This window comes from Gavia stellata, chromosome 5 (genome assembly GCF_030936135.1).
Source record: "Gavia stellata isolate bGavSte3 chromosome 5, bGavSte3.hap2, whole genome shotgun sequence".
Lineage (NCBI taxonomy): Eukaryota > Metazoa > Chordata > Aves > Gaviiformes > Gaviidae > Gavia > Gavia stellata.
In genome coordinates, this window is record NC_082598.1 from 17,107,766 (window position 1) to 17,135,395 (window position 27,630).

The following is a 27,630-nucleotide window of genomic DNA, read 5'->3' on the forward strand; positions in this document are numbered from 1 at the left end:
ACTTCAAAGATGATGTAAGTAGTAAGAAGGTCTAGCCTTCTTTTCATGAGTCTTTGGCCATCCTGTGCAGACAATGTCACATAATGTGATCACCGTTGTTATAGGTCAACAAACAAGAAAGAACAACATCATTTACTCTTTTTAGAGAAATGTTCCATGCTGAATGCATGAAATTCACCTGAGAAGTGTGTCTACTCACAGTCCTGAGAGACTTAATGGGCAGACTTCGACATTTTAACAGACTGCTTACTAATACTTAGTGAAGGACACAGCCTATAATCCATGTTTGAGGATTAGCAATACTGATGTCAACCTCTGTTCTTCATACTTCTTGTTGGTATATCAGTCTTTCTGTTGTAGAACCAGAGTAGCTTCAGGATTCCTGTCAGATGCACTCCTGACTCTTTTTGAGGAGGTGTTGCAGTTTGTGATTCCCTAAGCATAGCGTGAGTGCCTGAATAGATCTTCCCAGCGTTAGAGATTCTTTTAATTTGAACAGGATTTCTTACTGAATTTGAAAAAGCCCGATCAGTCCAGTGGTTATATCAAGGTGCAATTAAATTTCAGTAGTAAATGAAGCATTTCTTCATCCCCTTCCGCTATACTGCAGCAGAAATTCTGAGTGATTTATTTAGAGTTTTCTCCTCATCAAAAGTTAATTTTGTTCTTAAATGTTTGATGGCCAGCCCAGTGAGTCATCCGTTCATCTTCTACACCCATTGAAGATGTCCTTCCTGATGGCAGTCGTCTGAATACCGCCCAAATCAGGAGGTTAATCTTCTTGCTCTTCTCTTAAAGCTATGTACTTCCACTATTGAGACTTGCCTGAGCAAGTGTGGGCTATGCCATCTCTTGTGACCTTTCAGAAAGACCTTATCTTCTGTTTGTGATGGCAGAGGGAGGTGCGAAGGGCTGGTGAGTCTGTCAGAGCACTCTTCCATGGGGAAGCTGGCTGAATGGGCCCAGTTCCAGCTGCACCCAAGAAGCATCAGCAGCTTCTGTGTGGAAAGTGTCCTCTGTGGAAAGCTGGAGCATCATTCCCACATCACTCAAATGTAGACACAGGCCTGTTGGTGTGATGCTGCCTTCAGAAGCATAGTCCTGCAACCTGTATTTTGTCATTTTGCCAGGTAAATAGTGCCACGTGGAGATTGCTGTTTGAAAGAAAAACAGTGAATGGCTGGCACTCCTTCTTTCTCTAAGAACTAGTGTGTATAATTTCCATTACATTAAATATTAGTGTCCATAATATGCAAGAGAGGCTGAAATCCAGTTGTAATTAATACATTTAACAATGAGATGTCTCAAGTTTTCCCCACAGTTAATCAGTATATATGTCATATTCTCTCACTTCATTGTTTTGTAATTCAGATTAATAAAGAAATAGAATATTTGAATACAAGTAGTAAATGTATTTGAGAAGGAAGTTTTGCTTTTTTGCTTCTAATGAGAAGTATTTCTCTGTGTATGTTGTAGATTGATGGTACATTTAAGGTGGATATTCCTCCAGTCCTCCTTGGCTACAGCAAAGAAAAGAACCTGGGAGTCGAGAGAGGTTATGATTCTATGCGAAATCTGAGTGAGGGCTCGTATATAACGCTGTTTATTACCATTGAACCACAGCTCATTCCTGGAGAGTCAGTCAGAGAAAAGGTAACTCATTAGTAATTCATCATACCCTTGCTTTTTCTTTCCAGTGCTGCAGTTCTTGAGATGCATATACATATAAAATTGTATGATGCATTCTAAAAACCCTTCTTCCTGTTAAATTATAGTCTTGGAAAATATCCAGTCCTACATTTTCTTGCTTTCATGGTATACTGTGGGAATTGTTAGAATTTAGTACTGTTGGAAATAAAGAAAATTAGTAAAGTGCATTCATGAATGCCTTTTAAGGTTAGTTAGTTTGAATGGTAAGATTATTACTAGGACTCGAAACCATAAATATAAACTTAACAGCCTTGAAGCACCTTTAATAGATGAGACCTTATTCAAGAGTTTCATAGTCTTAATCTTCACATACAGTAATTAGTTGCTGGGAAAAAAAATTACAGAATTAGTAAAGAAACAGATCTCTGTTTATAGAAAGACCTGTCTCCAGTACTGTTTCAAAAGAAAAATCATAGAAATTCAAATAAGAGGCGAGATTATTGTAAAATATTATGGATTATATGTTGTGAATCTTGACTTCTTTAAATAATGAGCAAATGTTCAGAATTTCTTGCACAGATGCAGTTTGATGCTTAGTTAGCAAAAGGTTATGTATTGTATTAATGCTTAGTAAAATGGTGCGGTTTGGTAGCTATATTTAGAATTGATTTGAACACTTCGGAGGGAAAAAACCAGCATATTAAAGTCATAGATCTTTCTGACATAAGGCTCTTTCATTTCAAATATGACGGTAGGAGCTAACTGCCCCTTGCCAAAACTCAGACATAAAGAACTAGAAAGAGGCTGAAGTACCATCCATTCTGAAGATGCAGCAAAGAATCATAGCACACTAAATCACAACGCAGGAAATGAGTCCTGTTCTAAGTATCAAGAAATACTAAATGGCAAAGCTTCTCCTCACAGGGAGCCACACTGAGAAGACAAGGGGCAATGAGTACAAGTTGCACCGGGAGAGGTTTTATCTTGATGTAAAAAAGGAATGTTTTAGAGCGACAACAATCATTCACTCAGTCTCCCCAGGGACATGGTGGAGTCCCCGTCACTGGAGGTTTTCGAGATGCAATTGGACAGGGTGCTAGACAATCTCATCTGGGCTCCCCTCCAACAAAAGGTTGGACCAGATGGTCTTTCAAAGTCCCTTTCACCCTGGGCTGTTCTATGATTCTATCAAAGCTAAACTATACCAACAAGTATGCATTGTCACTGAAGTGCATTGAGAGTAAAACCAGGAATAAGGAAAATGTTGCTGAGGTAAGAAAACTATTGGTACATAAGATCTTTTTTCTAAAATTTTAAGAACAGTGAAAAAACAGTTGTGATTAATAAATCAGTAGGAGTTTTGCCAAATTTTTGTTCACTCTTTGCTTTAGAGATTTTTCTAAATCTTACAAAAATTTTACTCAGCAGCAGATGATTTGTTTACCTTGGATACTAAGCCAAACCAAATTATTTCTTTAGCAAACATTGTACAGAATTTTCAAATAATCCATTTTTTTCAAAGCAATATAAATAGGAAACTATAAAATACAATTTCATGTCAGAGGAAACTTGGTAAAGCAGGACGGAATTCATTAAGAGACTGTTCTATTTTAAGTGATATGTAGCTAATGAAATCTGTACATAAAAACACTACTGAAGTGACATGTGTGTGTATTCTGTGACTGAAAAAGTAGTTATTCTGTGCTGCAACTCCCCAAATGTAACACACATACTTATTATAGAAAATGTTTGGCATAAAATGACAAAAACTATTTCTGCTGTCCTTTGTTCCTATTCCTAGCCATTCCTTCTGTAGTTAAGTCATTTGAAATACTTGTGTACCGTTTTAGGATGCTAAGCTTAATTTTGGTTCAATTTTACATTACCTTTTTTTATTTCTTTACATATTTTTCCTGTCTTTCTTGCTGTCCTTCCTGAATCTCTATATAGATGAATGAAATGCTTAAGAAGGTACAATATTAATAAACTAAATCAGTTGAGAGATTCCTGTTGTTCCCTGTTTAAGATTTAGCTTGGTTTTGTGCCATTCAGCAATCTTTTTGCATTGTGTGTTACTTGACTCTGACATAGTAGTTGTTTATTTGTCCATCATATTTGCAGTGAGTTACTAGTTTAAATTTACAAAGTGCTCAAGGCTGTATATTTCAGCTGTTAATTACGGTTGAGAAGAATCATCGTGTGCCTTCTCTGCTGACTTGCAGGTCTGGCTGCAGGGCCCTGCCCAGCTGTTCCACCTCTGGTTAGTTTGAGAAGAAGGGTAACAAATGACAAGTGGTTTATTTTCAACAAAAATATTAGGAAGGATGAGCTTTAATTCTCAGCACCACCAGAAAAATACAAGGGATTCTAAGTAGATGTAAAAAACTATTTTGACTGATCCTAAGACCTTTAAAAGATGACATCTTAGGTGACATATGAGCAAATAATTGTCATTGTTACAGAAATAATATGTGCTTTTGAGTCCTAGATTTGCTTCTGGAAAATCCTATCTAAAAGCATTAAAATTTTAGACAAGTCGCAATTATAAGTATTTATCTAAAAATTACTTGGACCTTCTCTGCAAATATTTTGGCACTGTGCACAGTTGTCACAGTATTATTTATATAAAAATTACTGGGATTTTGTGCATGACCTCAGTTGTGGTTTTAATGGAGGTGATGTGAATAGCATGTAGGATTAGTACCTAACCATAATTTTTTACCTTTGAATTAATATGTGGTGTTACATACTCATCCCTGCAGTTTTACTTGGCCATAACTTTCACTACATTTTTAGTGCTTTAATAAAGCCAGCTATAGGTACAGGTTATTATGTGCATTCATAAGTAAATGCAAATTGCTTCATTTTCCATTACCTTTCTTACATGTCTATGAGCCAAAGTGTATACTACAAGGAAAGTTCAAAATGCTGTTAGGAAAGAGTTTTACACTCCTTCTGTGCCCCTGTAAATGGTGAAATAATGCCAAACATAGTAAAGACTTAGGCCCAAATTATAAATAAAATTATTTTTGTGTAAATTCTACTGTCTTTTGAAGTTTGATACCCAAGAAGATGAGAAATTGCTCCAGGCAGCAGAAAAATATGAAGCTGAATGTACATCAAAGTTTCCAAGCCGCCAATGCCTAACAACTGTAATCGACCTCAATGGGAAAACAGTTTTTATTACCAGATATATCAAACCTCTGAATCCACCACAGGAGCTTCTTGATGTCGTCCCAAATAGTTCTCAAACAGCAGCAGTAAGTACTTAGAAAAGGTAGTGAAGTTTCTGGGATATAGATTTCAGAATGTGTGTGTTCGCATGTGCACGTGCACATGCACATAGGCACATAACATTTTTATATGTTTGCTGTATAGCTATATAGCTATAGTTTCCTTTTTGTAAAGGGAAAACTAGAGATACAAAATAAAGTAGTAATGACTATGTGTGACACACAGTCTATCCATAATGCTGCTGGAAAAGGATATTTGTCTTCTCTGGAAAAATATAGGTATATTAATGAGTATTGGCCTTTAAAAGGCAAAGAATTCTGTCAAACCTCAGTGGGAGTAAATCGTATCAGTCTTTGATAGAGGTTCTAAAATGAGCCAGCTGCTACTGTAATGAGGTTAGACAGTGTTTTGTCATCGTTATCTGTGGGAACAGCACTATGCTTCACATCTGGTATAATAATACTATTGTTAGATATTTGTGTCGTGAATTGAAGGGGTGACTTGCTCAGTTTTATTTTCTTGCAGGAATTGGTGGCTCGATACGTTGCTTTGATTCCTTTTTTGCCAGATAGTGTGTCATTTGCTGGAATTTGTGATTTATGGAGTACATCAGACGTAAGTAATGCATTAAACAGAAGTTCTTTATCCTCTTGAATGTGATGTAACATCCTAGCAGCCCCTGCTTTTGGGGGGTGATTGTACTAGATGAGCTCTTGAGGTCCCTTCAGACCTGAATTATTCTGTGATTCTATTCTTGTGAGGACTATTTTTCTTTATAAGCCACTTATTTCAAAGAATGAGGACCAAAGCTTGAGAAAAGCTGCTCATCCTGATATAAGCCAAAATTTTTATCCTTGATAGGTTGCAATTGATTGACCCTAAGAATACTTAGGGCTTTAAGCAATTCCTGTTTTTTGTCAGTTATAAAACAATCCAAAATGGCTAGTCATGCACAAGTGAAAGGATGCTAACTGATGGAGACTTTAAAACTAGAGTTGAAATGGATCATTGTAGTTCCAGGAAACTACAGAAGAAATATTGCATGTAATGTCAGCAATAATGGGATATTTACCCTTCTCTGTCACATACAAATAAATCCTGTCATCTATAGAATAACAGCAAACATTAACTTAATCACAGATTATGTTTTTACCATCTGTCATGGTTTAAGCGCAGCTGGCAACTAAGCACCACACAGCCGCTTGCTCACTCCCCCCCTGCCCCAGTGGGATGGGGGAGAGAGTAGGAAAAGTAAAAGCGAGAAAGCTCGTGGGTTGAGATAAAAACAGTTTAATAAATGAAATGAAGTAAAATAATAATAATAATGATAATAAAAATTGTAATGAAAACAACAACAAACAAGAAAGGCAAGTGATGCAAATGAAAAAAATTGCTCACCACCCTCTGACCGATGCCCAGCCCAAGCAGCGGTCCCCGGCCAGCTTTCCCCCTAGTTTATATACTGAGCGTGACATCATATGGTATGGAATATCCCTTTGGGCAGTTGGGGTCAGCTGTCCCGGCTGTGTCCCCTCCCAACTTCTCATGCACCCCCAGCCTACTTGCTGGCAGGGTGGTGTGAGGAGCAGAAAAGGCCTGGACTCTGTGTAAGCACTGCTCAGCAGTAACTAAAACATCCCTGTGTATCAGTACTGTTTTTAGTACAAATCCAAAACAAAGCCCTATACTAGCTACTATGAATAAAATTAACTCTATCCCAGCCAAAACCAGCACACTATCTCAAAACTTTTCTGCAAAATTCAGAATAACTCAAAAGACAAAGAACTTGGTTCTTGTGGTAAAATCTCAGATTTGCATCATGGATTTTCACAGCATTCACTCTTTGGTCCTGCATGTTGAAACAGTGCCCAATAAACAATAAAGATCAGTTGCAAAGGTCTGAGAGGACTCTTCTGCTTCACAAGTGTTAATAAGTATTAATAAAAGTTGTAAGTTGAAAACACAGTTGATAACTGCATAGAAAGACTTTTTTTTTTATCTCAATTAGCAATTTCTTTATCTTCTGGCGGGAGATGAGGAAGAACATGCTGTGCTCTTGTGTAATTATTTTCTTGGTATGGGGAAAAAAGCCTGGCTTATCATTGGAAATGCTATTCCTGAGGTAAGATAATTTTTTCGTTTGGTATGAATATTAACTTCTATTCTGTGAAGTCTTCAGTTCCCACCAATGGATAGAATTGTTTCTTGCTGGCATGTTTTTCCAGGAAGTTATCTAAACATTGGTGCTGCTGGTACTGATTTTTTTCAGAGAGCAAAAAATGTAAGTTGAATGTATAGCTTAGTATAAATATTGTCTGGGTTTTTTTCTGGACCCACACTTCCACGCTTAATCTGGTAGTAGCTGTCATCCTCATACTACAATACCAAGCATCTGTAAACCTTGATTGGACTTTTAGCTTGTATAAATGGTGTGTCCATGATAACGGTAGTAGAGACAGTCCATTCACAGCATCTCAGTTGTGAATACACAGCCTGTGGCAGAGTGGGGGTGGGGACTGGGTAACAGTTGGGAGGTGGCACGAGGGGGTGAGGGGCTTGCCTGGGATTCTTATGGTATGTACTGGGCTCTCGATTCTCTCTCCAGCTGATGGCAAATCTGCAGTGCGAGTAATGATAGATCTGTTCAGGCTTGACCAGTCAATCTTCATCTGCCTTCTGTAATACAGGCAGGTTAGGCAGTCTGCTTTGCCTTGGGCTGCTGTGTACCCTGTCATTGTTGTGAGCCCCCTGTGGCAGCAGTCTGGTTTAGACTGGCTAAGAATGAAAACAGTTAGATTCTTTTGCCCATTAGGAGATGCATTTGTTCTCAAGGAACCACTGGGATTTCCAAGTAACCAATACTGCTCTTTTCAAAGAGATTGTAAGACTGATTATAATGGAAATTTCCACCGGTAGTATCTCAGATTACCAAGCACATGTGAAAGTTTTGCCAAACAGAATTTTAGTAAAAATCCCTGTCAAAACTAGTTTCTTTAGCACATTCTCAGATACTGCACAGCAGGAACAGGTACTCAGGTATATTCCTTCTCCTCCAAATCTGATGGAGATGGTAGTCCTTAAGAAAGCATTCAGTTTATGCATGCTCTAAGGAGGAGGATTATTCCAGGTATTTCACGGTACCTGGAAAATGTGGGAGATAACAAGAAAATAGAAGAGCAGTTTAGGGATTTCTGATGGAGAATATAAAAAGATAGCTGGGAAATTCTTTATGTGCCTGTATGAGGGCAGGCTGATGGATGAGACACAAAGTGTGCTGCCTAGGCAGCAGTCCTTCAACTCAGAGATTACCCATGGAAGAGACTTGTGGCAGTAGCCAAATAGGATGTGCTGATACCGAAGTGGCATACATTAAATATTCCTGTATATGGAATTTCATATCAGTTCTTAGATGAACTAAGATGACTTTCAGAATCCATGTGATAAGAATGGCTTGAGGCTGCGTATGTTTAATATTTCTCTGACACCTAAAGGAGACAAAAAGTACTTATTGGTAGTTGGTTGAATTGTAATGAACCTGTAAATTCTTCCAACCATTTTGCCCTAAAAAGTACTATTAATCTCATTAGTAAAAATTTAATATTCTGAACAATACAAACTATACTGTCTTTGTAGCCAGTTTTAAAACATTTTTGTCATGTTTTTTTCTTCCTAGGGACCAACTGCATATGTACTAACTTTGGAACAAAGTCAGTATGTAATTTGGAATCCCAGTACTGGATGCTTTTATGGGCAGTATGATACTTTCTGCCCCTTACAAAATGTGTGCTGTCTTATCAGCTGTGATAATGTAAGTGTACCCAGTCTTGTCACATTTCTATACACATAAGAGCTGGTAACGATATTTTTCTTGACCTTATGCATCATTTGTTCATCAGTGTAACTGTATTTATGCTGTCATGTTATTAGTGATTTTATTGAATCTTAAGTAGGTTTTTCAGCTACTTTAAATATTTAAAATAAGAAAGTTTTTTTTTTTAATCAACATTTAGGTGGATCATGACATCCATTCAAATAATTTTCGTTACTGGGTTTTACCTTACTTACATGTTTTCCAACTTGGATGGCCTAAGAGTATGTTCAGTTTACCACTGCTTAGCTGAGGAGTAGTAATTCAGCAAAGCTAATAGTTTGCAGGTGAAAAATGAAAAATAAAGCATATTGGAAGGAGTCACTTGAGTTGCATACATAAGGGCAGGCACAGCCCTGAATGGTCCAATGTGCAGAACACAGAGCTGGCACTACAGGGCACAAAAACTGTATTGATTTTCTGCCTGGTGTCAAGCCCTCCTGTTTATTTGCTATAAAATACAAGTAATGCTAGTGCCTGTTCACAATATATTATTTATTGTGTGGCTGGAAGCCCTCTGAGAGATAGCAGTGAGGGAAAGGACGGAGGAGACATCGTAAGAGCTGCACAGCTCAGGGCAGGTGAACCCAAGGCCGCAGCACGGGGCAGAGCTGAACCTGTGTCAGGAGGGACAGAAACCCTGGGCAGTTCCCTGCCAGCAGCATTCCCCGAGTCGTCTGGAGGCCAACCCTCACAGCTTCTGGGGACATGATAGCGAGGTAGGGAGATGTCCGAAGCAGGAAAAAGAAGGTGAGTTTGAAAAAAGAACCCTAGAATTTATTTGAATGAAAACTGGAAGTTGAGTTTAAGTTTGCTCCTCAGTTTTTTGAACCACTGTATGGAAACAGTGAGTCAGGCTTCCACTGCGCACCAAAATATAGCAAAGATTTGCTTTTATTTTCTGTATTGAAAACATACCTGGAGAAGTTGTTTGAAGTGTCATGCATTGTAAGTTTTGGTTTGCTTTGATTTTTAATCTTCTTTGGATGAGAATTTAATATTCTAAATCACATGTATTTTAAAAGTGTCAGTTCTGTCTTTCATTCAAAGTGTTCTGGGGAGTGGTTGAATTGGTTTGGGTTGTTTTGTGTTTTTTTTAAGTACTACTAAACCTACAGTTAAGAAAAATAACTTAATTGTTAATTGCTGGAAGAAGCAACTAAAGACTTCAGCACTGACAACCTAATCAGCTAACCTTGAACTACAGAGCCCAACAACATCTTTCAAGGCAACTAACTGCAATCTACATGTGACTGAGCATCTAAGTAGAATGTGTCCCATAGCTGTGATGATATACTAAAAGTTAAAACAAACTTGCTTTCTTGTAGATTTGGTTTAATATGCAAGAATATGATTCCCCAGTAAGGATAAATTTTGATATCAGCAAACCAAAATTGTGGAAGTCTTTCTTTTCAAGAAGCTTGCCATACCCTGGTCTCTGCAGCGTTCAGGTATTAATGTATCTATTACCAGCTTCATTGGAGGGGTTGAGAGATCACAGACTTAGTTCTTTGGACTTCTATGGTTAAGTAGATTTATGTAATAGCATTTGGCTTTAAAAAGATTTTCCCAGGCCATCCATAAAAAATGAAAGCAGAATACATCAAAGTATTTGGTTTTATACAGAATGAATGCACATCTGTCCTCTAAATACCTATGTAAGAAAGAGCTTAGGACCTAACAGTGAAGTAAATGCGATAGGGTTGTGTTAAAGATTTGTCCTAAGTAGCTCAGTATTGTAAAGAAAATGTCAATTTTTGTCTTACAGCTAGGCAGGCGTTATTTCAAGCTGCACACACATCCTTAGTGAACAAACAGGAATCTTTCTAGTTTATCAAAGGTATAAGCAGTTTGAAGTTTACTGGGAAAAGAAAAAAAAACAGCATTACACACAAATAATCATCCTCATTAATGTTTTTATTATGTCTCTACTAAATAATAGATTTTAGCATAATTGTGAACACATGCAAGTGCCTTAAAGGTAGTAACTCCTGAAGTTACATTGCTGTATAACTAGAGAATATTGCACTTTTTGATATTTAAACTTTTTATTTATTGCTAGCCTGAAGAATTAGTTTATCAGGATTCAGACAAGGCTGCTGCGGTGGAACTGCAGGGCAGGTAATTCTACCTCCAAAACAAATGCTGTCAGTGCTGTTCACTAGAGGTAAAGCATCTTCTTATGTTCCTCAAGCACATTCACAGATAGGTCCTAAAAAATCTGCTTTGAATGCTAGGAATTGAGAATGGCCTAAAAAAAAATAATAATAATCAGAAGCTGTAGTTCACAGGGCTTTCTTTACTTTCTGGCTGGTAATCTCTACTACTGATCAAGCATTGCTCTACAGTTTCCCAATAAGCAAAATGCTGTAGAGGGATGAGAGGGTGTAAACTAAACTAAACAGGGTTGTAAGCCTCCTGGCCTCGCATTCTGTTACTGAACGCACAGGCACCATATAGCTATGCTGGCCTTGCTTTTCTGTGCTTTTGGGTAGCAGCAAATTTAACTGAGGTTATTTATGTTCCCCATAATCTGTACAAAGTGTGTCAAGGGACATCAGGTGTCCAGTAAATAACAGAATTGTAATAATCAGTCTATTTTATTGCAGGATTGAAAAAATATTGAAAGATAAGATTATGGAATGGAGACCAAGGCATGTAACTCGTTGGAACAGATACTGTACCTCTACCCTACATAACTTTCTGCCGCTGCTGGAACAAAACCGAGGCAAAGATGTAGAAGACAACCATCAGGCAGAGCTGCAAAAACAGCTGGGAGACTACAGGGTACAGCTGTGAACATACATGACTTGTGCATGGAAGCAGGATTTAGTATTGCTATAGCCTCGTGTCCTAGGCTATTTATTTCCTCTACTACCAAAAATCACAAGAGCTTTTATACCAAAGATAAACCAATGTAGTATTTAGAGAGTGAAGGAGTGATGAACTATTTTATTTCAGTTGTAGATACTGACAATTATGTTCTTACCTTTACATACAACAGCAAGTTAAATGGGCTGCGCTGTTCTTGTATTAGTGCTGTACCACAACAGTCACTACCTCCAGTGCATAAATAAAAGTGCAGTCTCTTAGCACTGGATGCTTATGGGTCGATTGCTGCACTAGCTCTCAAGTCTGGTCAGTAACAATCTGGCACTGGTGCCTAGCAGTGCTACACACAGTCTACTTAACAAGTGCTTTACTTCAGTTGTCTACTCTTTGCTCCACTTTTTAAAGACAGAAGAAAGTTTACTTAGGTATTCACTGCAGCCACCAGTGTACTCATGCATTCTTCTTCCAGGCTGTTCTAACAGTTAGGTCCTTCTGCTCTTCCCGTGAAACACACATGGAAACAATACTGTGGCAGTTTTCAAAATGAGTTGAGGTTTCAGTTCCTGTTGGACCCAAAGTGTGTTCTGGGCAGGAGAACACAATGAGTTAAAATCAGTTAAGAGGCAGAAAAGCAGCAAAGTTATGGTGTATGTATTCAATAATGCAACTTTATTCTAGTGGATTCTAAAGATCTTCACTTTGAACTTAAACCAACTAAAGAGGAAAAATGTCAGAAGCTTGCCTGGAGTATATGAAAATAGGGAGGCAGTACTAAAACACAAAATGGGCTTTATTGCATCTCCTCAGGCCAGCAACAGGAAAGATAAATTCACATGCACAGTAAAACAGATTTTTAAAACTGTATTTATTCAGGTGCCTTTACCTTTTTGTCTTACCTTATGTGTTTTTTCCTCGTTCTTTCTCCCAGGTGTCTGGATTTCCTATTCATATGCCATTTTCTGAAGTCAGACCTTTAATCGAAGCTGTACACAGCACAGGAGTTCATACCATTGAAGTTTCCAATGTTGAATTTGCTCTAGCCGTGTATATTCATGCTTATCCCCAAAATGTTCTCTCTGTATGGATTTATGTTGCTTCACTTGTTCGGAATAGGTAGTATAGACAAGTCAGAATACCTCAAGAAATTTGCTTATGTAGGGGATAAATGTTCACACTGCTGATTTGAGCTGTCCCAAGTATTTTAAAAATAGAGTGAGAACCTGATTTTTAGTAGCTGCAAACACATGAGCTTTATTCACCCCACAACTGCTGAACTTCTTATTACTGCTAAGGAAGAGACTGAGAGCTTAAAATTCCAGTACTAACAGGTGATGTTTTTACAGTAGTTTATAGCTCCTAGTGGGGCATCACGCTCTTTTAAAAGCATTACACATGCTCACATATAGTGACATTGCAGAGTAAAATGGTAGTTTGGCCACCTTATTTTCAGGTGAAACTTGGTTCCTGGAATCATGCCTTGAAGACTGTTTTTAGCTAGTCAGTTTATTTTAGCTACAGACCTTCTTCCTCTTCAAAGACACTGTCATTCAGTTACAATACAAATAGTTACAGTTTTCCAGTACCTGAGTTCCTGAATGAAGACCAGGACTGTTTATCCATTAATAAATTTCATGTGCCAAAGATCCATCAGTGAAGGCCATACTTCAATTTTTAAGAAGCTGCTTCTTCTGCTACTTCATAGTTAGTGTCTATATAATGCCAGCACCATTTAGAGGTTGTAAGGCAACATTTTCTTTAAAAGTTGAAGTATTTAATAAATATTTATACCACAAACTTAAGTGGAAGGCTCATTCATTTTATACAAGAATGATTAAATTACTTTGGAGTACAAGATCCTTATTTGCAAATTACCCTAGTAAAAGATTATCAAAAGAGTAAGTTTACTAAAAATCAGATTTGCTTATTAGTGTGTAAGTAGTGGTGTTAACTGTTAAATGCTGACATAAATACATATCCTTTTCCTGCAGTTACCTTACTAATTAAACTCTTCCAAGCAAAAATGATGGTGGGTTGAACTAGGAAGGATATTCATCAGAACATAACAAAGTTAAGTTCTTGAGCTTAATTCCAAACTGGACTCAGTCCATCTAATAAACACTAGACAAAAATCTTTAGTTTAGAGCCTGTGGCTGCCACAGGTTCCCTCTATAAGCCTCCAGCAGAAAGGAATAGCTACATTGTCATCATGTGATGTTTTGCTGAACAATCTTGATGACATCCCCTAAGTTTAGTCCAACTTCCCTTCAGAGAAGCACGAAAAAGAAACATGATGTAAGTGAACAGAACTTTCTGCAGCCGATTCAGCCCTCAGCTGTGTGTCTACCAATCTGCACAGAAACCACCACCACCTAGCAGGAAGGAGGACAAGGACCTCTAGCTGCACCTTCCCAGCATCAGAACCGAGAGTTCTGGAACAAGGACAGATATAAGAAAGCCCACTGTGTACCTTACTATTCTCATCACGCCTCAGTCAGCACTACACAAATGGCCATGTATCTACTCTAGCCTTTGGGCACCAAAGTCAATTTAACGCAGCTTGCTTGAAGCAACAGTTGCTGGAAAAATGGTATCCTTTTATACATCTTCTGTAGGCTACTAACTGAGCACTGTACATTCTGCCTCTAGCTCGTGTTCAGCTGTTAACTGTGAACAGCCAACTCTGCACCAACTCTGCATTCACTGGTATTTTTCTTACCTTGCTACTCTTCCATGTTAGTAGGAGCAAGATGGTGTCAAAACTTGCAGTTCATTGTAATCTCCAGCTACACCTGTAAGCTGACTTCCCAGACACCAAGAATCCTGAAAGCTACATATATCATCATGGCTGCTATCCTAAATAAACACTACTCAAAAGAATTTATCCAATTAGTAAAACAGGTAAAAACTATGAGTTTGACATATTGTCAGCCTTCAATATTAGGCAGGATGGGGGAAAAAATACCTGCCTGCCTTCTACAAAGGCTGCCACCTACCCCTCCTCTGCCCAAGAGAAAAACAACCTGCAACTATGCCACTCATGAGCAGATGGCCATTAAAGTTTGCAACTTAACAAGGGCTGCAGTACTCACTTCCTCTTGCCATGGGCTTTTCCCCATGCCACCCCACATACACACACTCAGGCACTACTCATACATCACTCATCTCTCCTCCTAGCACAGGTTTCACACAGCCCAACAATGGATTCTCTGCCTCCCTGTTGGTCTGTTCAACAAGGGGTCGTCTTAAAAATCAAAGCAATGGGGAAAATGTATTGTTGTCTTCCACGGATTTCATATGAAAACTGACTTCCTTGGAAGCTGTTTCAAAAATGCATCTTAACACAGCCATGGGAAGAAAAAAAAACAAAAACCCCACACACATTGCAAGGTTCACAGCTCTGCAACCACTGCAACACCCACCCACTCAATCTCTGCAGCCTACTGGCATTGTGTGTCTGGATGTCACACCTTAAAAGCATATATATTCAACTGCTACATATTTTTTTTATTGGTGGGAATGTTTTATTTGAGTATATCTTTCAAGCCCAAATACAAAACCAAATGCAGAAGGAAGGTGGGAATTTCCCTAATCTTGCAATATAAAGGAACGACTTCAGGATGAGAGAAAAGGGGAAGAAACAAGGCTCCTAAAGATGTATAGTTGTTACCCAAATGCAAACAATACATTTCAAATTCTCTGCAGAGCTTTGTATTGTACTTACAGATTCAAAATAAAAAAACCATTCACTTAACACAAAATAATCCAGTAAAGTATATTTAAGTGCCAAACTTAGAAGAAAGTGGCATTTAAAAAAATCTGAATGTTTTCCCATCTTCCCCAAATTAAGTAAAACACAACCGAACACCCTGCAAACCAAATGAGATTTTGTGAGATTGTTACAACACTGTACAGTACACTCATAATTAAGATTTTGAAGTTGTGGGCAGGGTCAGGCTAGTATAACAACTCTCACTCCAAGGACTGTTAACAGAAGATGCGAACTGTAAGTAAAGTGCATGAAAGGAAGCCTGCTCAGCTAAATGAAGTAGACTGAAAGATGAGAAGTCAGCGGTCATTCGCCAGAGCGGCAGCAGGCCCGAAAACCACACTGCAAATTCTGGCATCCACTGGCGGTTTCAGCATGAGGACCTGCACAAAAACAGAACAAATGTGAAAAGAAGAAAAAGCCATTTATTTAGATTCAGAATTCTCGTAAACTGGTAATTCAGAAAATGTCTCCTTTTTTTAATATATTAAGCTTCATTCAGCACTATGAAGTCCAAAACACTGCCAGTACTATCCCAGTATAAAAACCTCCACTGGAACAGTTATTTTTCAAGAGATTTTTGCTCTGATAGCTTAGTCCCATGAAGATAACACATTCAAAATGACACAGATGTACGATGAGCAACAATAAATGAACAAGTTTGAGCAAGTTTAAGCAAGATCTCACAGCTAGCTTTCAGAATTGAGGTATATTTTCACAATGCATATTTAACTGCCATTTTACAAATTCAGATGATGATGACTTCACGGCATTACCAAAGAAACCATAATCTCCAAAACTATTTCTACTATAATGGAAATAGTTTTTTAGTCTGGAAGGTTTTTTCTCCATGAACACCTCATGGGAGAACTCATGTCCTCTGACTGGAAATTCAAAAGCCAAAAAGTCACCTTTAGTATCACTGCAGTTACCAGCAGCCACAAGGCTAACAACTAGCCATTCAGAAAGAAAGAGAAAGTTGTGAGCACAGACAGTATAAACCAACACTGTAGTTCTACCCACCTCCACTTACCTTCACTTACTGTTATCCCTTTAATTTGAAATGTTAAAATGATCATGAGATAAGAAACTATTAAATTTAATAGTACAGGATTTTATTTCCTGCAGCCATATATGCCTGCTTTAGAGACACAAACATTTACATTCAGGTTGGCTGAACTCTGGCACCCATCATAAATTGGAAGTGGGTTGCTGAGTTAACTAAAACACACTGGTAAAGACCTAACCAGGACAACCCACATTCCCCCCCCGCTTTGTATTTGAGACAAATCAAAGGATATTTAAGGTGTTTTTAATACATTTAGAAAAGATGAGCAAAATCATGTAATGAACTAGGGTACCATGCTATGCCTGGCTTGGTTTTTTTCCCCTTTGAACAGTAATTTAAAGTTGTAATTCAATTAAATTTCCAAGAACCTGGTGCCTGAAAATCAGATTTCTGCTTCATGCCACACACCGATGAGCAATATTCTACAAGGTGATTAAGTTAGCATGCATGAGACTGAATAAAACAAACCTGAAGCTATAATGAAGGACAACAGTTACAGTATGCAAAATAGTAAACTTTTCATTTGTCAATAAACTCATTTCCATTTTCAAATCTTTTTATTCACCTGAACTAAATTTTGATCCTCCAAGTCACTTACGAGCTAGAGTTTGAAAGCTTCTTCGTAAGTCCTTTAAAAAGGAGACTCGGTGCTTCTGAATAGCTGGTTTAGCAGAGCATGTTCTGTGCAGCAGCATTTTCCAAGTCGTAGCTGACCTTCCTCATCATTGCCACAGCTAAGCAGTGCATCAGTAATTTTGAAGCAACTGTCACATTTCTAGTAAAATGCTTGTTGACAAAACGTACAGAACCACAACATCCCAAGGAAGGGAATACTCAGTATATACTTTAATATTGTTTTCCATCCTTTTCTTGCTCATTTTAAGAATGTTCTTCCTGATGCTCATAACTGGAATATGAAAACTGCCCTTCTAGGTCTGACCGACAGTCCATCTAACCCCTACCTTCAGCCCTGGCAACAGCTCAAGTGTTATCTAGGGAGACAATATAAGCCTATCATGCATACCTTTTATGTACTCCCAGCATTCCTAACTTGTAGTAGGGACATTAAAGTCCATTCCCTTTAGTATTTGTTTATAGCTCAGTTGTGCATGCATTTGTTTAACCTCTTTAAACCTGCTAATACTAACTGCTTCCACAATACCCCACAGGACCAAGTTCCAGAAGTTCACTACATTGTGCATCTGCTTTAAATCAATCACCTACCCACTTCATCTACTGTCGCTGAGCTCTAACACTGCAGAATTTCGTGAGTTGCTGTTGCACATTCACCTCATCTACTGCCTTCCCAGTTCTGTAAAGTCATCCCCCTTCATGCCTTCTCATTCCCATATTGAAACATCCCAGCCATTAGAGTGTCTCCTTGCAAGACAGCTGCTCAGTTCCCTAACTCTTTTTAGTAGACCTCTTCTGTATCTTCTGTAACTCCATTACATACACTCCTCGAGATGGAGAGACCAAAATCGCATGCAGTACTCCAAATGTGAGTGCCCCAAGGCTTCCAGGACCATGCAGCAACACCCTCTATCTTGTTCTCAACACCCTGCTGATGCATAGCATTGGTGGCTTTTTTGGCTGCTGCTGCAAACAGGAAAGATCTCAGAATTAGCACCGACAGTTCTCTGAAATTATTGTCTCCACATCAAAACTGCCAGCTCTGAATGCAGTTTCATGCAATCACAGTTTGATTATTCCCAACCACCCAGAGATATAACGATACATACAGCTATATTGAAGCTCATAAGAAGTCCTTCTGAAAGTCTTCACCACCAGTATCGTTACTTGAGGCAGCTCAGTACCACTCAAAAGCTTGGAAATTACTGTGTGCATTTCTTACACCACAACAGCAAAGGAAACGCTGAATAATACTGATCGCAGCACAGAACTCTTGGGGGGCGGGGGGAGATGTCACCTCGCAGGCTCCTGTCCATCCTAAAGAGTGACCATTAAGCCCTGCCCTTTCTTCCTATCCTTTAATTAGCTTTGAGTTTTTACATTTAAACCAGTCTTATAGCAACTTTAAAATCTCAAAAACTTACAAACTTTCAAGTAAACTGCACCATCTGAAAAGTTTATACATTTACTTCCTAATTTATGAGGCACTGAATTACAAATGACATTAACCACACCACAGTGAAAATCCACCCTTCTTCCTATGCTGCATTTCTCATCCCATATCTAGTCCTCACTAACTTTCCTTTACAGCCTCTGGTAAAGAACTCTAATAAAATGGAATATTCAGGGTTCAAAACACATCTCCTGAGATCTGCCACCTTGCAATCTTTCTTAGCATATACAGGCAATTCCCATAATTTGGAGGGTATTTATGCTCTTACTACAAGGTAGTAAGCATCATTAATGGTGGTTTTAACAGTAAGGCTATTTGGTTATGACTCATTTTATTTATGTTTTGACATGTCAGTTCATCTCCTCCATCACAGGTTATTTATTTCCTCTATAAATGCCCTAGCCCTCCTTAGCTTGTTCTTTTTACATTCAATAAAGATAGCAAAATTCAAATGCCTTTGCTTTTGATAGCCACAGAGACTGGTTTTGCTTCCCTTGCTTTATTTACTACAACTGACCTTTGGCTATATCTCATTGGTTTCCTAATCTCCGATTTCCCCAGTCCTACTGACCTCATATGGATTGGACTTTGTTTTCAAACAAAACACCTTGGTTATCTGTAGAACTTAGACTTTAAGAGTTTGGTCTCTCTAACAACAATGCATTCTCATATAAATCTGCACACAGGAGTCCATAAATCTTCTGTTTAAGTTCAAATGGCCTCTTTAATCTTGCCAAAACCACTCCTTCCTGTTTCCTTTGGACTCTATATACAAGGTCTCCAATTCATCTCACCTCACTGATGCACCAAGTTAAGCAATATGGTAACTGTATACAGTTGCTTTTATATTATCCAGTGAGTGAGATGGTCATTTCAGATCTTACAGTGCAGCTGAATCACCTTCAGAAGGGTCCCTCCTCTCTTTCTACCGATCATGAAGACCTAACAAGTGCTAGCAGTGAAGTGCCTAAGTTAAACATTTTGGGATGGTTCACTTGGGAAAGCAAAGTTCATAAGATTCTCGTCTAACCTGCCACAGTCTACATTACTGGTTTAGTTACCTCTAATCTGGATTACTGTAATGCTCTTTACATGCATGTCTGATTACTCAGGTGCTTCAGGTGACCCAGAATACGGGCCTGTTTACTCATGATGAACAGCTCCCAGTGTTTTCAAATAAAGTACATATAAACACATCTTGCAATGTAAGAAAGGAGCATAACTATTTGATTACTCCATTTTGTTACATGTACTAGTGAAACGAAAAATTAGGTCAAAATTTCCTAAAAAGAAGTCAGGCATTTCATCAAGAATACATGACAACCCAGACCAAGACCACGGTGAAAGAGCCACCCCAGCCAGGACAACTGGCTGCCACTACCACGTCTCTTTAGCCACTTGTTCTACCTCTCGCCTGTGGCAGCAGAAATATTTATGCAGTCTACAGGAAGATGAATCCCTGACCCATCTAGAAAAAAAAAAAGCAGCTTTCAGCTACCCCAGTTCTTGATTGAGTTATTGAGTTTACCAAGTAGCCACACAAAGACTAATGCTGCCCACAGGAAGGCAGTAAAAATGAACTAGGAGGAACGCAAAGGAGATAAGGAAAGAGTTCTTTTTCACAGCCACCCACAGCGAGAGGCTCCATCATCAACACTGCATACCATATTTGATGGTAATGTAGCAAAAGTAATACATTACAAAGGAATTACAAAAAAGTGATCAAATTAAGCATTAGATTTTAAAAAATATATAAAGGCAATATTAAATTCAAATTCGAGTTTACTAAGTGCTACTCTCTATTAGCCTTTGGTGAAGTTACACTTACAGACCTTTATGAGAACACCTTGGTTATCTGTAGAACTTAGACTTTAAGAGTTTGGTCTCTCTAACAACAATGCATTCTCATATAAATCTGCACACAGGAGTCCATAAATCTTAACAGAAATTGCAAAGTCTTGGCTCCATTGCTGGAAGACAGAGCAAACTATGACCAATGAAATTCTAAATGCCAGAAGAAAAGTGACTCATCAGAATCACCACAACTTTATTTCATTAATGCCGTATTTCTTTAATTACAGCACTTGAGGACTACATTATCAAAAAACTCTAGAAACTGAATCATACTTAAAAGCTGCAAAGAGCTACTGCTGCAGAAATTAGGGAACCCCATTTTGTAATCCTGAAGCTAACAGCACTCCAGGCTTTAAAACGGAGACTACACTAAGGAGACTGAACACAGCTGGACAAAACGGCCTATGAGAAAATATAAACTTCTAAATGGCAAGAGGTAACTCAGACATTAAACTCTTCTTACTGAATTCAGTGTGATTTACAATGAAATGTGGTTTAGACATTAAACAAAAATCAGCAGTTAGAAGGGGTGTTTACTGAGAGATTTAACCCTCAGCTACAGCTGAAAACATCTAACTACAGGTCTCCAGTGTTGAGCAAAACACAGGTAGAGATCCTGAACATTAGTATGCAAACCAAGAACTGAAGTCATACTAAACAAACAGAAAATAAATTTGGAAGTGTGCACAAATTCATGGTCTCTGCTCATAAAAATTGCATCATATTACTGCTGTGCAACAGCAGTCTGTGACTCAGACCCAAGTGAGTCTATCTAACCATAGCTGCTCTACCTTTTTAGTTTTAGCCTACTAAAAAAGTAGAGCAGCTACGGTTTGACCAGCACTTGCAATGAAAATCTGAAAATTGCAAACAAACATGCCTACCAAACAAGTCCAGCAAGTCCTCCACAAAGAAAATCCAATGAAGCTGTGTGTAAGGGCCCCCGTTAGGCTCACTTTTTACAGAAAAAAAAAAATCTGAAAATAGGCTGTAGGTGAAAGTAAAGCCCTTATATGTCATCAAACGACAAAGTGGTATCTTTGTTATTCAAAGATGACTAAATTCCATGCTGTTGGCTCCATTTGTTGTTCTGCAAGACTGACGGGGTTTCCAACATGATCCCAGAACTTATCTCCTTTCCCGAAAACAATCCCTGATAAGCTGGTGGGCAAAGAAAATTATGAAATTATTCTCTAAATGCTTACAGACCAGTAATCTTTGTGCAGCAGTTAATAATACAATCTATATACGTGCAAACAAAAACAAACAGCTTCAGATATGGATTGACTTACATGAAACAGCTATTGCTTTCCCTACAGTTACTTTAGAAATACCAAATGATACAGAAATAGTTCAAGCTGTCACAGAAATCCTGCTGCCCACAGAGTGGAATAAGGCATTAGTTTCACACTGAACAGCCCTATCACAATTAAGTTTGAATGAAAATACCAAAGAATGGTACCCAGATAAAACTGCAGGGGATTCAGTTATAAAAGGTTATTTCCCATTTCAGAATTTTGCTAGGACACCCCTATAAGTTTTTATCAACTTCCTTCTTAAAGAAAACAGCCACAAACTTCTGAGATACTACTATTTCTCAATAGATGTGAGAAGTCAGACCATCACAGCCTCACTCTCCTGTTGATTTCTCTCTACAGGAGTAACTGTTCATCCAAAGGCACGCATGATGCTTTACAGAACAAAGCAAAGCTTATAGGCTCACAGCTTCCAGCAGGCAGTAAAAAGAAGGAAATAAACAGGAAGAGGATCAGGACAACTTTACAGAATAATTCAAAAAATATTCTGTTTAAATGTAAATAATTTCTTGAGGATATTATGGAACAGTCAAGCTTTAAAGTGGTGGACTCACACAAGAGATTCTGCCTTGTAAATTAATACTAAGACAACATAGTGTATTTTAGGGACAAGGAGAGAAACAGAAACATCTGAAGACAAACCATAACACCAAGTCCGGTATTACTGACAGAAGTGAAAACAGGAAAAACAGCAAGGAATCAGATGCAAAAGGAAAAAAGCTTTTAACTGGTCTTTGAAGACATCTTTAAACTCAACACGATGCAGGAAGGAGTCAGCGAAGGATTTTAAAAAAGGAACCTTAAAATTTTCAGGTTGAAATGCTAGAAGATTTTTAAGAGCTGTAGTCTGGATGGAATGGAAGGAAGTAACAAAAAGCAAGTGTCTTAAAAGAAAAAACCCACAGCAGTCAGTGTCAAAAAAGTGTATGAAGTAGTGCAAAAATTATGGAAGCAAAATATGATTTAATACTTTCACTTCTAATATTAGGATCCAATCCAAGTGCATCATCTTATACCAATGTCAGTGGATTGAATACCCAAATGTCAGTACAGATTTACTTGTAGTACCACAGCTCTGGCATCCTGTACCCATGCCATGGCTGCATCTCAATATAGATGCAAATTACCAAGCTGAACACCATGATCTACCAGGGAATATAATTTTGTTTTACACACAATTAGCTCTTATAATCCTGTGAACTCAGTTATTACCCTCCTTTTCCCTTCGTTTCTGTTGCACTTACCTGTTTTAAATTCACACGTGGCATACAAGTCACACCATGGTTCCCATCTCTAATGCTATGAAAGCTTACTGGACCTAACAGACTGAATTCTAGTGTGGTAAACGCTGAAAAGACTTGCACCATAAATGTATTTTATGCATTTATCCAGATCCATCCCCAGCTTAGATCCATCCCAAAGTTGACTCAAGCAAAACCAGAAAAACTAAATTACATTTTTCATAAGGACACATGATGGTAGGATCAAATATATCCTATACCAAAACTACTGCAATATGGGAGGTGTGCATGGCAAAACCATGTCATTCCTTTCCTAAAAATCACCACTTTGGTACCAAACTAATGAAGCCTCTGTCTGAAGTTATGACCATAAAGAAAGCATACAACTACATGGTTTACAGGGAACACATGGAGAGGGCAAGTGTGTAGTAGCTATATGGAGACTTACATTCTAGCCCCTATTATTTATGCTAAACTAAATTATGAGATACATGGACTAAAAATGCTTTCCTAGGTAATACAGAACGGTACTAGCATCAAGCAAAAAAACCCAAAAGAACAAATGAGGAAAAACTGACTTAACAGTTGTCATTTCATAATCAGTGAAACTCAGTGCTATGCAGCCAAGAAAAAGTGGGGCTTTAGTGATTATTTTGTTCTAAAAAGTGTCCTTAAACCAAACATCGCTCCCCAGAAAAGCATCATATCTTCATAAAAAGACATTACCGTTAATGTTGTCACAGTAGTAAAAGTGTTCATCATTTAGAGAAGGGCATGCAGAAACTAAATCCTGCAGGCCTCCACCAGTTACAGTGAGACAACCCGAGAGGTTAAGGTGTTCCAAATGCGGCAGTCCTCCTCCCAGAGTCAATGCCCTGTTGAAAGACAGAAGAGAGGTGTTAGGAGCCCACACAGCACTAGACTGACAAGTACTCCACTACCTCACCAAGTCACAGACTTAATTGTGTTTTGTAACCAAAAAAAAAAACCAAACCCATGCACCTCTAATAAACCATGTAGTTTTAAATCTGTCAGTCTCATACCCTATAAAGGGGATCACCCCTGAAGCTGCATAACAGACCTGAAAAATGAACCGATTACTACAGAAACTAACAATTCCTTCTGACAGACTTAAATGGTAAATCACTTCGTTTATGAATGACTCCAGAGATGACCACGTATTTAAAAGAACTACCAAGACATTCTTCTCCAAAACAGCGCTGATTTTGGCAACTCTTCCAAGGTGATGTCTATTCCACAACCCACCCTGAAAACATGACACTCCCAAGTTTGGTGCATTACTCTTCCGAAAGTTTGAGTCTTCTTTTTTATTAAAATTATTTTGGAATCCATAGTTGTATTTTCCTGCATCTGACAGCGGAGCCTCTCTCTGCCAACACACCAGCTTATTATTCAAGTGAAATTCTCTATTTTTCCTCCAAGTGCAAGAGAGTTTGGCTGCTGATGCAACCGCGTTATGGATGTATCACACACCTGAGCAATGACCAAATCTCCCTTTGGTCCTAGATTACTGAGTCATGAAAAAACAGACCAGTAACATGCAAACTACACACAGCATGACCTCATCAGCACCAAAACCAAAACTCAGCAGTAGAAGTCCACTCCACTACTTGAACAGTAACAAGCTCAAATGCAAAGCACAGCTATGTGAAGCTTACTCTGAGCGAGACTAACACTGGCAAGTGAAAGAGTATCAGAACTACTACTACGGGAGACATTTGAACAGCTGGTACTTCTGAACATCAAATAGGGATGAAGTCTCCGGAGAGACAACTCAATGCCAGCAGCACCTCACACTATTTCAGTTGAATACATGCATGAAGTCTTCCCACTCCAAGCAGCTTTAATTAGCCTTAAGTGCTGCAGCACACCTGAGCAGGTAGCTGCAACTACTTCAGCCTCATGCCATTTTCATTATGAAGCAATAACTACATTTTTCTGACACAATACAAAATAACAATGGCAAATATTACCACACACAGGGAGTTCTGTAACTCTTGAAGCCATCTCAATGTTCAAGTCAATTATTTTTTCTTCTCCTTTAATTGTTATATGAATTCATATTTAACATGATGTTCTGCACATACAAAATTATCATAGAATCACAGAATCATTTAGGTTGGAAAAGATCCTTAAGATCAAGTCCAACTGTAAACCTAACACTACTAAGTCCACCACTAAACCATGTCCCTAAGCACCACCTCTACACATCTTTTAAATACCTCCAGGGATGGTGACTCAACCACCTCCCTGGGCAGCCTGTTCCAGTGCCCGATAACCCTTCCGGTGAAGAAATTTTTCCTAATATCCAGTCTAAACCACTCCTGGCACAACTTGAGGCAGTTTCCTCTCGTCCTATCGCTAGTCCCTTAGGAGAAGAGACCAACACCCACCTCTCTGCAACCCACTTTCGGGTAACTGTAGAGAGCAATAAGGTCTCCCCTCAGCCTCCTTTTCTCCAGACTAAACAAGCCCAGTTCTCTCAGCTGCTCCTCATAGGACTTGTTCTCTAGACCCTTCACCAGCTTCGTTGTCCTTCTCTGGACACGCTCCAGCACCTCAATGTCTTTCTTGTAGCGAGGGGCCCAAAACTGAACACAATGTTTGAGGTGTGGTCTCACCAGCGCCAAGTACAAAGTGATGATCACTTCCCTAGTCCTGCTGGCCACACTATTTCTGATACAGGCCAGGGTGCTACTGGCCTTCTTGGCTCATATTCAGCCAGTTGTCCACCAACACCCCCAGGTCCTTTTCCGCCAGGCAGCTTTCCAGCCACTCCTCCCCAAGCCTGTAGCGTTGCATGGGGTTGTTATGAGCCAAGTGCAGGACCCGGCACTTGGCCTTGTTGAATCTCATACAGTTGGCCTCAGCCCATCAATCCAGACTGTCCATAAATTATGTCATTATCCAGACAGGTTAAAAGAGCTGTTACTCCAGTTTTTATAAAGTTTCAAGGGTATTGACAGGCATAATGAAAAGAAACAAACCAGTGAATCAACACAATTTGCTATCAAGAAATCACTAAAGATCAAATCTAAAAGCAACGCTGCCTAGAACAACAAATTCACAAAAATACTTGACTTCAGAGGATACGTCTAGAAGACTTTTTTTTTTTTTAAAAATCCCCAGAGAAAAAGCTGGAGACAGTTTTAAAGTCTGGGACTATAAATATTTAAAGATGCAAAGACCACTTAAAACTTACCAGAGTTTCTTCAATAAAAAAAATGTTTCTACCGAAACTAGGCAGATTCACCACAGAATGAACCAACAAATAAAATTAGAAAAAGTGTACTGCAGCAAAATAGTTCAAAAATGTCTCCTCACCTGAGAGCACGGTCTGTGATCTGGTAACATCCAGACAGACTGAGAAACTGAAGAACCCGTGCAGTCTCTTCATCTGTTTTTTCACTCCCAGAGTATGCAGAGTCTTTTTTCTCTGACTGCTTAGTCCTTGTTGGTTTTTTACACAGTGCAGAGGACTCTGGAAGTGCTCGAATAGTTCTTAGTGCTGTCCCAGCACAACAAAATGAGTGACCGCAATAAATCAAGTCAGTAGAAGCACAGTGCTGCTGCCACCCTCTAGTCCTTAATCCATAAATGTCTCTACTGTAGCAAGATGCAGAACAATTAATATGGGATGTTGGTTCCATAAGACAAAATCCTTCAACGTTTCTGTGTCTCCACTCTGCAGCATCTTCAATGTCAGCTAAATCATCTGCATCTAACATCCACACATAAGCAGAATTGAAGTTTTCTGAGCCGTCAGGTTTAGTCCAATGCTGCTCATTATCTCCTCCCTCAATAAAGTTTTCACTGTTGATTTCAGGCAAACAATTATACTTCTTGTTGGACTGCAGAGTAATCTCTCTGTTTTTCCACAAAGTCTTAGCATTCCTGTTTCTGCAGCTTTTCAGAATACCTCTGTTATGGTGAGTTGATATGATACCCAGTGCTCTGGAAATCCTCTCTATAGCCACATCTGTGATTTTTTCACATCCAGACAGGTCAAGGTGGCGGAGATTTTGACAACAACCAACTGAAGACCAGCTGAAATCAGGGAAAAAAAGCGGTTTGTTGGTTTTTGGGTTTTTGGCCGTTTTTTGGTTTTGTTCAGAAACACATGTTAAGGCTAAATATACAAAAGAACATTTCATAAGTAAAATACTTAAATTAATTCACAGAATATTTAAAGAAAATACCCCAGACAGGTTAGTTTTTGATACTCCAAGTGCTGTATATATGCCTAGAAAAATTACGTCTAAAGAAATGTGAAATTAATCATGTATCAGTAACAACCTGTATTTTTTCCATATTCTGAGACTTAAAAGTCCAAATTTGCCACACATTGAACAAATTTTTAAACAGTAGATCAGCCTGAAAACACCAAATACATATGTGAGAACAATTTCAAGAAGCAGCTTTTGTTGTGTATAATGCAGTTAGCAAGAGGCATCTAAGTTACTAGACATCACAGTTAACTTCTCAGAAGGCTGAAAAAAGTGAACTTACTGAACTAGCAAATTTCACCCCCCCCCCAAAAAAAAAATACATCTGAGATGTAATATTCAGTTCAAATGTAATATTCATTTCTGGTATTTGAGCTTCTCAAGCTTGGCTGTTTATACATCTTGAAATATCAGTGTACTTAGATCATCCTTCTGTCATTTCCCATTTCTTTCAGAGAGAGTAGCTG

At 38.6% G+C, this 27,630-nt stretch overlaps 2 protein-coding genes across 3 annotated transcripts in view; one reads left to right on the forward strand and one right to left on the reverse strand.

The window, feature by feature from the left end:
- CC2D2A (coiled-coil and C2 domain containing 2A) overlaps positions 1 to 13,352 on the forward strand; it is a 63,801-nt gene extending 50,449 nt beyond the window's left edge. The window contains exons 27-36 of the mRNA XM_059817900.1: positions 1,477 to 1,653; positions 3,601 to 3,621; positions 4,707 to 4,910; positions 5,410 to 5,499; positions 6,893 to 7,006; positions 8,558 to 8,692; positions 10,081 to 10,203; positions 10,815 to 10,873; positions 11,362 to 11,539; positions 12,513 to 13,352. Of these exons, the coding sequence (XP_059673883.1) occupies positions 1,477 to 1,653; positions 3,601 to 3,621; positions 4,707 to 4,910; positions 5,410 to 5,499; positions 6,893 to 7,006; positions 8,558 to 8,692; positions 10,081 to 10,203; positions 10,815 to 10,873; positions 11,362 to 11,539; positions 12,513 to 12,701 (1,290 nt within the window). The 3' untranslated portion in view covers positions 12,702 to 13,352. The remainder of the gene's footprint in view (positions 1 to 1,476; positions 1,654 to 3,600; positions 3,622 to 4,706; positions 4,911 to 5,409; positions 5,500 to 6,892; positions 7,007 to 8,557; positions 8,693 to 10,080; positions 10,204 to 10,814; positions 10,874 to 11,361; positions 11,540 to 12,512) is intronic.
- Positions 13,353 to 15,101: 1,749 nt separating this feature from the next.
- Positions 15,102 to 27,630, reverse strand: part of FBXL5 (F-box and leucine rich repeat protein 5) — a 36,683-nt gene continuing 24,154 nt past the window's right edge. For both annotated transcript variants that reach the window (XM_059817608.1, XM_059817610.1), the window contains exons 9-11: positions 26,262 to 26,984; positions 23,643 to 23,791; positions 15,102 to 15,733 (exon numbers count right to left, since the gene is read on the reverse strand). In XM_059817608.1, coding sequence (XP_059673591.1) covers positions 15,657 to 15,733; positions 23,643 to 23,791; positions 26,262 to 26,984 — 949 coding nt within the window. In that variant the 3' untranslated portion in view covers positions 15,102 to 15,656. The remainder of the gene's footprint in view (positions 15,734 to 23,642; positions 23,792 to 26,261; positions 26,985 to 27,630) is intronic.